The sequence below is a fragment of the Leishmania panamensis genome (assembly GCF_000755165.1).
Source record: "Leishmania panamensis strain MHOM/PA/94/PSC-1 chromosome 31 sequence".
Lineage (NCBI taxonomy): Eukaryota > Euglenozoa > Kinetoplastea > Trypanosomatida > Trypanosomatidae > Leishmania > Leishmania panamensis.
In genome coordinates, this window is record NC_025878.1 from 891,607 (window position 1) to 904,267 (window position 12,661).

Below are 12,661 nucleotides of genomic sequence, written 5' to 3' on the forward strand. Positions count from 1 at the left end.
GGCAGGGGTTCTTCATGGCCTCAAAGGGTCGTTGGCTTGGAACTTTAGCTGAACGTGCTAGCAAGCTGGGTGGTGTATAGAGGTGCTCGAGGATGTTGACGTTGATTGCAATAGAGGTTGTTGGTGACGGGAAGGAGGTAGGCGCTAGTCCAGTAGTAGCTACGGGGTGAGAAGGAGGGGTAGGAGGGAAGCAGATTATGTGGGCATGGCGAGGTGATTCAAAATGGGAGGATAAGCGCGTCGGCTGGTAGCGAGAGCACTACAATGGCGCATGGGAGAGGGCAAGAGAAAGAGAAGAAGATAGCGAGGCGTCACCTGTTTCGCTTTACTTCTCTAACGCTGCGGAGCAACCGGGGCAAGCTGCACAGAGGTGAACGAGGCGCCAAGGGCCCAGAGGATTGACGGGTGCATTAAGGATAGCGCCGGCTGCAGTGACGAGTCGGACTAGGATTGGAGGAAGAAGGACGGCGGTGGAAAATGGGTGGGGGCTGGCGGAGGACGAGTGAGCCCCACGCAGAGTAAGGGCTCGAGGGGAGATTGCCGTTTTGCAAGCCAAGACACGTCACGTTAGCGAGTTATGAAGGCCCACAGAGGAGAAGGTGCTCCCCAGGAACACACACACACACACACACACAAATAATGTGCGATGGCGGCAACACAAAGAAACCGACTGGGGCAGTCGTGAGGGAGTCGCGCCAAGTGCCCAGCCAAACAAAGGAAAACTGACACTCAACAGGGGAGGGGGCACAGGAGAGCCAGAGAGAGAGAGAGAGAAAGAGAGAGATGCGTTACGGAGGAGGGAGGGATTAGGCAAACCGGGCCAGCGACGAGGCAGAGGGAGAAAAAAGAAAAACAAACAAGCGCACCAGGAGGGTATGAGTTGGGCAACAGGGAGATGGTGTGGAAATCCATTCTACAAAGCAGCGAAAGGCCTGGGGGCAGACCCCTGTACGAAGCACTGCACGGGCGGTATACGCAAACGCGGCAACACCAATCTCGTGCCTGCAGCCCATTCACATGTGCTTATGCCTTCACTCGCTCTCTCTCTCTCTCCCCGAAAGTGTTTTATGGGGTGCGCGTTCCTTTTTATGCAATCAAGTAGATTCGCCGGGTCTTGTAAGCGTAGAATGGGAAGATGAGACCGGTAACACCAATGAACGCTAATACGCCTACAATACCCCAGAACGGTGTGGTACCTTCCACGGCCATGAAGGGCACCGGGCAGTTCATGCCCCAGTGTGAAGCCACAATATTCAATGGCAGCACAACGATGAGGACGTACTGACAGATCAACGAGAAATAGTCGGCTGTTTCGCTGGTGCGGGAGTTGCTGAAATTCACTTTGGAGGTGTAGATGAGCGTCGTGTTCCCAAGTACCGTCCGCGCTACTTCGAGGTTGTGTAGGACACTCGTGATGCCTTTGTGAATCGCGTTGAGAGACGGCGCCGCTGCCATTTGGTGCTGTAGTGAAGGGGCTGCCCACGTGACTCGCTGGGCCACGTGGTCGCTGCTTGACTTATCTGGCGACGGTCTGCCATTCGAGTCGTTTGCGTCGAGTCCCTCAGAGCTGTGCCTACTTCTCGCTACGTTGCCGGTCGGCGTTCCGGCCCCACTGCACCACGGCACATCGGTGCAGCTCGCGTTCAGGTGATTGCTTCTGTCGCCTCCAGCTGATGCGGAGCCCCATCCCGCACTCTTGCAGCGCTCAGCAATACGCACGGGAGTAGCACTGCATGGCACCCACATTGGTGACTTGAGCGACCGGATGAAGCCGGCAGCTGTGTGTATCGCTGGCCGATCGAGCGCCTCCAGCAGGCAGATCTTCTGAAATAGCAGCCGCCTGTGCAGTGCAAGGCGACGGCGAAGCAACAGTACGCGGCGCAGGGCATCCGCCTGGTCGCTCTCGCAATTCATTTCAATAAGGGGCAACATGGAGTCAATGGCATCTACCTCCCCCAAAAACTTGGCGGTGTTCGGCAGGTAGGCGTAACAGGCGGAGGAGAGCAGAAGCGACACGAATATGGACGTGCACATCACCGGCTCTGTCAAGGCGACACTCATCGATGGAGCCGAGAGCTCGCCTGGCGCAGCGCCACACCGTGCGTGAGGGGGGAAGGCAGCGGCGCCCCTGCTCAGGTGGGTCGCGTGCCACATCCGACGAAGCACAGCGGTCTGCAGCTGCTCCCACGACTTGACGCACTGCACCTCCGCTGCCGCGGCGCTGCGGTGGGCGCGGCAGTCGGTGCTGGTGAGCCCCAGCGTGCTCGCGGGGCACCACGTCACGCACCCCGCGGGAAAGCAGACGACGTAGGTAGACGTGATAAGCGGCGCCGCGGCCGGCGGCTCCTGGCTGTGCGGCGACGGTTGCGTGGCCTGGCAGAGGCCGGCAGGCAAGACGGGAGGGGCGGGCCGGCCGATGGCGGCAGCCGCGGCGGGGAGGCTGAGCATGCTGCGCCCCAAGCTCCCCGCCCAGACAAGGTTGTTCAGAGGCTCGTTGGCGTGCTCTTCAGCCGAGGGGGCTGGCGAGAGCGCGGTCTCCCAGGCCGCCTCTCTCATCGTCGCCGCCGACGCATGCACCGGCGTCAGCAGCGTCGCCAGCTCCAGCGCCACGTAGTGCGCAGACCCGGCAACGCCGTCCCGCGGCGTGCGCTTCGCAGTGCTGTCCTGCTCGTGCATGAGCTGCACGCACTCTTCCGGGCAGCGGCCTGTGTCGCACACACCCATTGCAGGCTCAGCGCTGGCCGGCGCCCGCAGCGGCCCCACCTGCAGCACGCGGTCGTCCGGGCAGCTGAAGTCCACCACCACCTCCTCGTACACGTCGTCGAGCAAGGTGCGGGCGGGCCGCGGGTGAGCCTGCCGCTGCTCGCACACTGTCGTGAAGGTGTGCACTGTCGACGCCTGCAGCCCAAGCGCCCTCCACAGCGCGCTCATGGGTGCGTCGCCGCTGTCCGCGTCGCGCAGTGCTGCCCGCCCACGCCGCGGCGGCGGCGGCACGCCGTGCAGGTCGAGCCAGAAGAAGCCCGCGGCGCCGTCGCTGTCGCCAGTGCACAGCTGCGCCTGCTTCAGCAGCTGCAGCGTGCCGCGCACCGTGTCGCAGCACCGTGCCAGCGCCGCAGGCTCACCGCCGCGATGAATCTTGGCCAGCCGAGCGTAGAAGGAGTATCTCTCGCCACCGTCGCTTGACGTGGAGCTGCTGCGGCTACTGCAGCTGGAGCTGCTGGAGGAGCCACGGGTGAACGTGTGAGGGGGGCGGCTGCGTCTCTCATTGCCAGGGCCACTGCGCACTGTGCGGGCGGGAGGAGTGGCGCTGCGGTCAGAGCCTGCACCGCTGCTGCTGCTGCTGTGTGGCCGGTGACTGCGGCCCACTGCCCGCGTGTTGCTGAGGTAGTTGAAGCTGTCGGGGAGGTTCGCGGAGAGACGCTCCCGCACCATCGACTCGCTGATGGGCGGGGAGGGCTGATTAGGATGGTGGTGCCGCTGGGAGAAGACAGGGTTGCTCCGTCGTGTAGGGGGGATATGGATAGCGGCGGACATTTCGTTCTAAAGGGGTCTCAAGGTGGTGAGTAAGTGGTGCCGAGAAGGGGTGGGAGATTGTCTGCACCGACGTGGCTGAGGTACGGAAAGAGGTCGGTCTGTGTGTGGGGGCGTGGTGGCGAATTAGCTGATGGTGAGCTGAAGATGAAAATGGCACGAGCTACTGAGCATGAGTGAGCATTCGTGTTTTAGAACTTAAGCGAGAGAAATGTAAAGTTGTGGAGCTGCTCATAGAAGAAAAGAAGCGAAGGCCACGGAGACCGAGTGCGCGAGAGGGCATAGGGTAGAACACTAGCTCTAGTCGGCGAGGCAGGGAAAGTCGTTTAGGGACGGATGAGTAGATATGCAGAGGAAAATGGGGAGCGAAGGTAGATAAGAACTTTGCATGCAAACGAACGAGGAGCTTTGCGTAGTCAGGCGTGGGCAGCGGCGCCAGTGCACAGCTGCGGATGATGAAAGGGCAGGCACTCGTAACGATGCGTTTGACGTTTCGAGGGGGAGAGAGGGCAACACTGTCAAGAACAGACACTTGCTGATTACAGCGGCTCTGTGTGTGCTCGCGGGTCGCTACTTCTACTCTTCGCCACTGCTGTCACTTTTTTCCTTCCATTGACCACTCTCCTTTCTTGACTATGAATGCGCTGAAGGAGCTGATCTGCTCCCCTCTACCAATGGTGGGTAGTCCCACACGGCCGAAAACAGCAACGAGGCACACGCTGAAGAGGAGCAGTTGGTGGAAATTATCCTCTCACTGCAGCGCAGTGAGAGGACGAGAGTCGTCCGCATCGGTGAGTACGAGAGGGCGATGAAAGATCACTTTTCAGCTTGAAGAAATGTGCAAGCGTGCTGTCTCTGCTGCCATTACGTATAAAGGTTGAGAAGGCGGAAAAGGACAGTTACGGGCTTCACCTGGAGCAGAAGCCTCATAGGCAGCGCATGCTACGGGTACACTTCCTCTTCCGTATTGGCGTGCCGGCCACCTGAGGCCGCCATCGCAGGAGGCACTTACGCAGAGCAACGCAGCGAAGGTTCGTCCGTCGCACCCCCCCTTCCTTTTGGGTAAACGCACGACGTGTTGCCGCATATTTGACGTTTTTTTTTCTTCTTTGCGTCGTGCTTTACTGAGCGGTGGGGAGTTGCAGCAGTCGAGGGGGTATGACGCCGCTCCACCGTACGTTGGTTCGTTTCGCTTTGCCGTTGTTTCGCCTCCCTCCCCCTGTTTGTGCCCGTCACTTCTGCTCATCGAGGAGGCTTGTTGGCTGGTAGACACCGCTGCAACGGCCAGGGTGGAGAGGACAGCTACCTCTGCCAACGGAAAAAGGCTACCCCAATGCGTGCTAGCCTGCAAGAGAATGCGGAGGGATGGGTGCAGCGGAGAAACACGTTGGGGTCGCAGTGACTTGTGATTGCGTGTAGCCCCTCAATGCGCCTGTGCTAGTCAGATGATTGTGACGCGCATCGACGGAACGCCATTCGCAATGCGCCACACCCACGCACACCCACACACCCACACACACCACTGCGTAACGCAATAAAATAGAGAGTGAACGGCAGCGCCTCCCTGGATCGACACCACCGCATCAAACACCCTATCCCCTCGCCACATACAGGCTTGGTAGGGGGAAGAGGAGGGGTTATCCTACACACACGCCTTCCCTGCGTTTTGCTCCGGTAACAATGCCCACAAACCCCTCCCCCTGCCCTCATCACCAACCACCCCGTTACCACGCGCGCGCGGCAGGAGAGAGGAAGATGCCATGCAGCAGAATACGTGCGCACGTAGCAACGTAGAGGATGCGCAATGACCGGACAAAGAAGAAGAAAACGAGCTAAAGCGAAATGCCGAGTTGCACACCGCTGCAGCCCCGAGCTGCCAGCACGGCAACGAGCGGTGGAGTGGCAGAAGTTCAACGAGAAGTATCCCAGGCTCGGAGGTCAGCAACGGGTATCGCAGAGTCAGTACTGAGACGTGATATCCATCAACCCCAGCACAGCTGGGGGAACACAGAAACACGAGTAGTCGCGCAGAGCGCACACTCAGAAGGCGTTTCCTTCTACTCCGGATGAGGGGATTGACAAAACAGTGAGGAAGACAACTCCGCAGATCGGGAGAGAGCACGATAATGAAATCCCTGCCTGCGTGTGCCTGACCCCTTCTCTGCAGTGCAAGAGTGCGAGCGCCATACAGTCGGCACGAGTGTCAAGCACATCGCTGATGAGCCGGCTTCTTTTCTCGCCTCGAATTCAGACCTCTGTTTTGCTGCGTATACGCATTACACCTGCGACTGAATGGCTGCCATCTATGCGGCAGTGTGCTGAGGGTACCTCTGCACACACACGCGCGCAAGATATGGACAGGAGACAAAAGGTGAGCCCCTCCCTAGGCAGAGACACACGTGAAAACGAAGCGTGGGTGAAGGGCCGTAATGACCCACACGTTGCGCTAGAAGACAACAGAAAACATGAGATTGAAAGAATCTTGTCAGAAAGCACACAGTGGCTGATATTTTCCTTTCCAGTTTGCCCATTTTCGGCCGCGCAACACGAGTCTGACCCCCGCTCTGCCCCGGCCTGGCAAAGGCCCAATCGCGTCGCGCAAAGCAGCGGCACACACACGCGTTACACCGATGCGCTGACCACGTCCCCTCAGCGCGGCACAGGGCCCCCCACACATGTGGTCAGTGAGGGCAGGGTGAGACACGCTCGAGTCACGCTGGCACTCTGGCCATCGCACGACTGGTGCAAGCGTGTGCACTGCCGCAGGCCCCTTGCACTGCCACCACCAGAAGTGGCCCGGCGTGGACAGGGATAGGGGAGGAGGGCAGCCTGGCCCCCCCTCCTTCTCCCCCTGTCATCTGGGTGAGGACGACCAGGAGGATGGCGAGAAATAAATGCTGAGCACATTGCCACTAAAAAGAAGACATGAGCTGGGGAAAAGAAGAGAAAAAGATCACACGCCATGCTCAGCTCGATGGCGCACGTACGTGTGTGCGTCTTCGGGCCGCAACGGCGACACGACAAAAAAAAAAAGGGATGTCATCGGTGTTGTTTCTCAAGAGGCGTTTTACGCGCACCGTACAACGCCGCGCATTTACACGTGCGTGCAATGGCGGAAGAGAGTCACCGAAACGAGAGGAGAAAAGGAGGGAGGCACAGAGACAATTGTTTCCGCCGGAACGTCGACGTGGCCGCGTGTCCTTCATGTGTCTTGGCCACACGTGTACGCGTCGCTGTGCTTCTTGCACACGGGTGGCCAAGACAGGTAGGCGTGCGCGCCCCACGACGGCTTACTTATAAAGACAAAGCAGAGATCAAAGGAAAAACCCCTGTAGGCATCGGCGGAGGTGGGGATCGCAGGCAGGCGTGAGGGGAGGGCGGGGGGAGGAGATCAACACGATGACAGGAGGGAAAAAAAGAGGGACAGGAGGTGGGCGCACCGATGTGAAGCTAACAAGCAAACATGCAGTGTCATGATAGGGTAAGGGCGAGGCGGAGGTGATGAGCCATCGCCACGGAGTACGACGACCACCCAGCAGCATCTATCGCAAACGGCTGCCCGTTATATATATATAGCGGATAGCAGCAAGCGCCGCAGGGGTGAAACGGAGCATTCAAAAAGCCCCACTCCTTGGTAGCCCATTGCAGAGCTAAAAGCGACGACTCACGCTCCCGCCTCCTGTCTAAGACTCCCCCTGCAGCCCCTTTCGGTTAGCGCAGGCGCATCAGTGGGCCTATGGCCAAGTTCACAGGCTGGGCCCAGAACGCGGCCAAAGAAGTCGTTCGTGTGGGTGCAGAGCGGCAACACCTCGGTGGTCCGAGAACAACTGCTCGTTTGCGGCTTACATGCCACGTTCGGCGGCACGCAATGGATGACCTCAAAGGGCAAAGACGCTGACGGCAAATATCGGCAATCTCGACTACCGCAGCCGCTGAGGTTGCTGCATTGCGCACTGCCCTGTGACCGCGGTTGGTCAGCGAGGAGAGCGCCGGCCACACTAGTCGCCGCTGTAAGAGAGTTGGTACGCTGATCTCCGTCAATGGTGAGCATCAAGCGTAGTCGTAGTCGTGGCCCTTCAACGCTGTTTCGTGTCGCTGGAGGCTAACCGCGCTGCCCTCCGGTAAGTAAGGAGACTTGGATAGCCCGCCGAACGATGGCATCTGCTTGGGCTTCGCGCCTATCGTGGTGCCGATCCTGAGGTGCAGGAGATCCGGTGCTGAGAACCGTTGTTGGAGTGCGTCCTGCACTTCCTTCAATTTGCGGAGTTTGGCGGTCGCATGCCTTTGCTGGTCGACTGCAGAAAGTACAGGCGAGCTTCAGCTTTCCTCGCCTTTCCAGATGCATTGGCGGCGTTCTGAACGCGCTCTGCAGGGGGAGAGCAGAGTGCTACCTTTATTTCCGCAACCGTGGTGACATCGCCTTCACTAACCCTCGGCCCCTCCTTCACAGTAGAGCCACCGTGGCCGCCCCCACACCTTATTCACGCTGCGGCTGACCGGTCTTTCCATTGTCCTCGCCGCCAAAGAAGGGCCTATTCACACGTACATCACTTAGCAGAGGCTCGCCAATCAAGGACGGCACTGCTGATGGAGTCGCACCAAAACGAGTTTGATGGCTGGGGCCTCGAACTGATATTTCGCCTGCCATTTTCTCAATCAGAGGCGTTGTCATCTCTTCGATACAAGGCCGAGGCGCCGGAGGTTCGACGGCAGGCTTCATGCGTGGCTTGCCGGGCCATCGCCATGCTAGACTTTGTGCTCATAGCTGTTCCTTTCTTTTCGCTGTGCAGGATCAAGAGAGCGCTTTCGCCGCTCGGTGACGCTTCGGCGGCAACAGATCTCGCCCACCGTGCCCCCCTTGTTGGAGCAGGACGTTTCTGACTCCCCACGCTGGAAATATTTGACTCCATCGCAGGCGAAGCCAACGGTTGGAGGCACGTAAAGTGGCCCGGGGTGCGTTCATGCAGCTGTGACTACTGAGATGGCATCGCTGTGCTGCGGTTGACTGCACTGCTGCTCCATTCATTTGTAGACCCCTTTGACATCCGTCTCTCCCTCTTCTTAGTGAGGTGGCGCATAACCGACGGATTGCCAAGAGCGACAGGGGCGGCGTCGTTGCGTGCTCGGCGCTGCGCGGCAAGCGAGTCGGAGGAGCTGAAGGAGCTGCGTTGACTTGCCGGGGTGGCGGCGATGCACGATAGAAAGGACGCGCTACTCTCATTTCCAATGGGTGGCCACTGTAGGAAGCTCGTGATGGACCAAAGAGAAACGTCCGGCAGAGAGCCACTTCGGTTTCTCGGCACGTGGCGCAGGGACGGCCTCGCGCTGCGATTACTAAGCGACACGCACGCAGGGGTAAATGCGGCAAATTGAGTCATCGACGCTGTCAGACTGTCCCTGCGTGGGCTGCGGGGATGGCACGCGGTAGGATACGGGGATGCTAGCGGCGAGATGTCGGGCAGTGATTGCCCCTGGATAAGCGAGTGTAGACGAATTTCTTTCGACTCTTCCGACTTTTGGGCGTGGTATTGGTGAAAGGACGCAGGTGCCTGAGGGACGGACCCCGACGTTGCACTTGCGCATAGAGGTGCTGCTTCGCACACTTCTGTGAAGGAAAGCGGCTGGACGGAGACCGAGGAGGGGCCCAAGTGTTTCTTGTGCCTGCGACCCATTGGGCTAGTAACTTTATGGTCAAGAGAAAAAAGCGATAGCGAGCAGGTGAAACGTACTGCGAAACGGAGAATGAAAAGAGGCTGAAGCGAAAACGATCACGGGCAGCTCTACGTGGTGAGAGACAAACAAACAGAAAAGGAGAGATCGCGAAGAGTTCCACCGTGCCGATGAGCGAGTATGTGCTCGTGTGGAAGCGCGCGTGTGCACTTATAAGAGAAGCACCAACGTAGAGAGGACGGAAAGCAAAGAAGGAGGAGGGGGCGGGAGGCTGAGAAACAAGTCAGAGCTGCGAGGCGAGGCCCAGTGCAGCACGACACAAGAGAGGAAGACAGCGAGACAAGAACAGAGATGGAGATGATTGAAAACTGAAAAATGGACCGCCACACGACGATCACCAAAACAATGACGGCACCAACAATCGAAAAGGGCCGCGTGTCTTTCTTTTCCTCGAATGCGCACACGGGGGCAGTCACTGCGACAGAGATGCAGCTGCCACACAACCGACGCAAAGATGCAAAGGGTAGCTGGAGGAGTAGAGTAGGTAACGAGGAAAAAAAAGAGTAGACGAATAGGGGGGGAGGGGTATAGTCTAACGTGGGAAGAGAGGCGCTCGGCCCAGCGAGAATGGGAGGGGGAGAGAGAGAGAGGCAGAGCGCGAATACGCATAAGAGGAAATGGGCGAGGAATGGGTGGAGGGAAGCGCCACTCAAAAGAGAACACACGAAATAGAAAGGTTCACGTGCACACACAGAGACACGGACACAGACAAGCGAAGAAAATGCCAAAGATGCCTCCGCTTCCTACATTCACCCGAGTGTTGTTGATGGAAAGGGTCCTCTGGCAGCCCAAACTGCAGCGTTGACGGTTGACGCTTTTATGCTGGGTTTCCGTCTGCGGCGCAGCTTGCGGTAAATCTAGGAAGCCTCTCTGCCACGGGATAGCATGCAGATAATATCCAGCGCCCGACGGAATTACTCTTGTTTTTCACGGCTCCTGTCTCACGCACACCTCCAGCGACAGACCGCGTTTAGCACCGGTGTAACGCTGAGCCTCTTTAGCGAGAAACGCATACAAAAGGGAAGAGACGAGAAGAGGAAGCGCGTTGCCCTTCCTCCCTTCCTGCAGACGTGCTCTTCAGCTGCGGAAAACACCCCGGTGAAAAGTGTGATGAGAAAAGTGGGCGAGTACGGCTCGAGGAAACACGGAACAGAAGACACGCGAGGAGATGCGTTTCCCCGCAGCAGTGCAGCGAGGGGGGTCGAGGTACCCACCCAAAGAGGTGGGGGAGGGAGGGAGGGGGGGCGGCGGATGTCTCTGCTGCGGACGTCCCCCTTCGCACGCTCCTTTGGGCAAGACAGCAATAGCGGCGGCGACAAGAACGGCACACTGGTGCGAAGAGTAGTGGAGACACGCTACTCGCTCTTCTCGTTTGCGTTCCTTTCCGCACACACGGGTGCACAGGCAGTGCGTGTGTGTGTGTGTAGTCGTAGTAGACCGTGTCGGTGTCGTGGGGTGCCGCCGTCCGGATCAGGTGCCTTCCGACTCCACGCACTTCCTACACCCCACACGTATGTGTGTGTGAAGCCTATTATTCCAGTAACGAGGGGGAGAGGCACAGTCGCGGAGGCAGAAAGGTATAATGGAGCTTGGATTGTGCGTGAGGGGGTGGGGTGGGGAAGGGGGAAGGAGGGAGAAATAGGAGGGGCGTGAGGCTGATAGCTCACGTTGCACAACTCCTGAAGGGGAAGCGGGATGACTAAGAGAGTTGAATTGGAGTTGAAGATGGTGCAATGCCTATCTCAAATTCGCCGAGTAGAGAGACGCAGTAGACTGTGGATCAACACACCAGGTGGCTTCTTGAACAGGAGGGACGAACACGTGGAAGGATGGCCTGAATGCACATCCGAGATAACGTTCACCCAGGTACGCATGTGCGGAAGGAGACGTGTGGGCAATTCAGAGGAGACAGAAGGAGGAATAGAATGGAAAAGAAAAGGCTCAACATCCTCGTAGAAGAGCGCGCTGCTCTCCGGGGAGAAGAGGCACCGATGATGCCGTTGGAGGCTTCTCCGACCGGGTGATGTGCGGGGGAAGAGAAGCATGAGTTCATCCCTGCCATGTGGTGTGTCGCTGCAGTGGCCTTCAGACGAGGTCCTTTTGCGTCTTGTGATAAGGGGGTTCTGTTCTCTGAATTTGCCAAATAGACGTGGCTGTTACGAAATACAGCCGCGCTCGGCAGCGAAAGACGTCGCGACTGAGCCGACATGAAGCGGGCGATTTCGCCTTTTCTAGCTCCGTACTTTCGAGGCGTACATGAGTCCCCTCTGGTAGTTTTCCACGGCCTATGCGGTAGTAGCCTACGGGCCTGCGAGCACCACGTGGGGACATCTTCCCGCTTCGGTAAGGCGCTAGTCCTCCCCCGCATCCGGAATGCTATACACGCCAAGGTGGCGGAAATGGCTCTTGAGTGTCGCTGCGTCGATCGTGGGAATGTCGTACGCGCTGGCTTTGAGGCGCTGCAGCACGTCGTTTGTGACGAAAAAGCTCCGTGAACAGCCGAAGCAGCGCGTCTGAAAGGACTGAGCCGACGACAAGCGAACCCGCGGCCGGTTCTTTGTGGGTTTATCTAGCGGTTCCTGCAGGTCCGCATACAGCGAGTCCTTCGCCCTCTTTGCACCGCTGCTGCATGCAGTCGCTGGGTTAATGGTGAAGTAGTGCGCACAGGCCACAATCTTTGTGTCGCGGTTGCGTGCAAACTTTACCAATGGATAGAAGACCTCATTGCGCATCTGCCTAAGCACCACACCTCGGAGGCGGTTCCCCAAAGACAGTCCACTCGTAGAGGCGGAGATCAGTTCTGAAGTACGTTGATGGCGCTGAGGACCCTTTTTGAACAACTCCAAAAGCCTCTCTGCTTGGCTGGCAATGGTGGCGTTCTCACTGTTCTTCAGCCCGTATAGCTCCTCAATGACATCGTTCGGGATGAGAGCGACGTGCGGAGAGGCTGGCAGCTGTCTCGCGAGGAAGTCGCACATATCATATTCGTCAGTCAGCAGCACCGATGAATCCATCACTAAGCAGCAGGGTATTCTATTAGAAGGGATGACCATGATGGGTGCTGGGCTTGCGCCATGCACCTCTGCATTTGCTCGACTGTGGAGTCGGCAGCGAGAGCGGATGCGTGGGAATGTGCGGATTTATTTTATCTGCTCAGTATCGATGAAGCAAGCACGGGGTGGGGGTCTTCCCTTTTTTTTTCCTTCAGTAGACGTGCGCGCAGCAGTGAAGTGGTAAAAGCGCAGGAGATGTGATCATCGAGAAGGCAAAAAAAAAATACACCCACCTTTTCAGCGCAGAACTTTGAGGAAGTGGGATGGGAGGTGGTCCTGCTGCCGCGCTGGAGTGACTCCCTCGTCAACGTATGGGGAGTTGAGCTTACGCATGTTGTTCTGCATTC

General features: G+C 58.2%; 1 protein-coding gene and 2 pseudogenes across 1 annotated transcript, besides 1 other annotated feature; all 3 read right to left on the bottom strand.

Annotated features, from left to right (window-relative positions):
* Positions 1–1,086: 1,086 nt before the first annotated feature.
* LPMP_311910 (hypothetical protein) lies at positions 1,087–3,534 on the bottom strand (the record flags this gene model as incomplete). The annotated part of the gene is made up of 1 exon (XM_010703280.1): positions 1,087–3,534. One exon carries the CDS (start codon positions 3,532–3,534, stop codon positions 1,087–1,089), a length of 2,448 nt encoding a protein of 815 aa, XP_010701582.1.
* A 2,506-nt stretch (positions 3,535–6,040) lies between these two features.
* Positions 6,041–6,371: a repeat region.
* A 2,133-nt stretch (positions 6,372–8,504) lies between these two features.
* On the bottom strand, positions 8,505–9,203 carry LPMP_311920 (annotated as a pseudogene).
* A 2,409-nt stretch (positions 9,204–11,612) lies between these two features.
* On the bottom strand, positions 11,613–12,314 carry LPMP_311930 (annotated as a pseudogene).
* Positions 12,315–12,661: the final 347 nt, after the last annotated feature.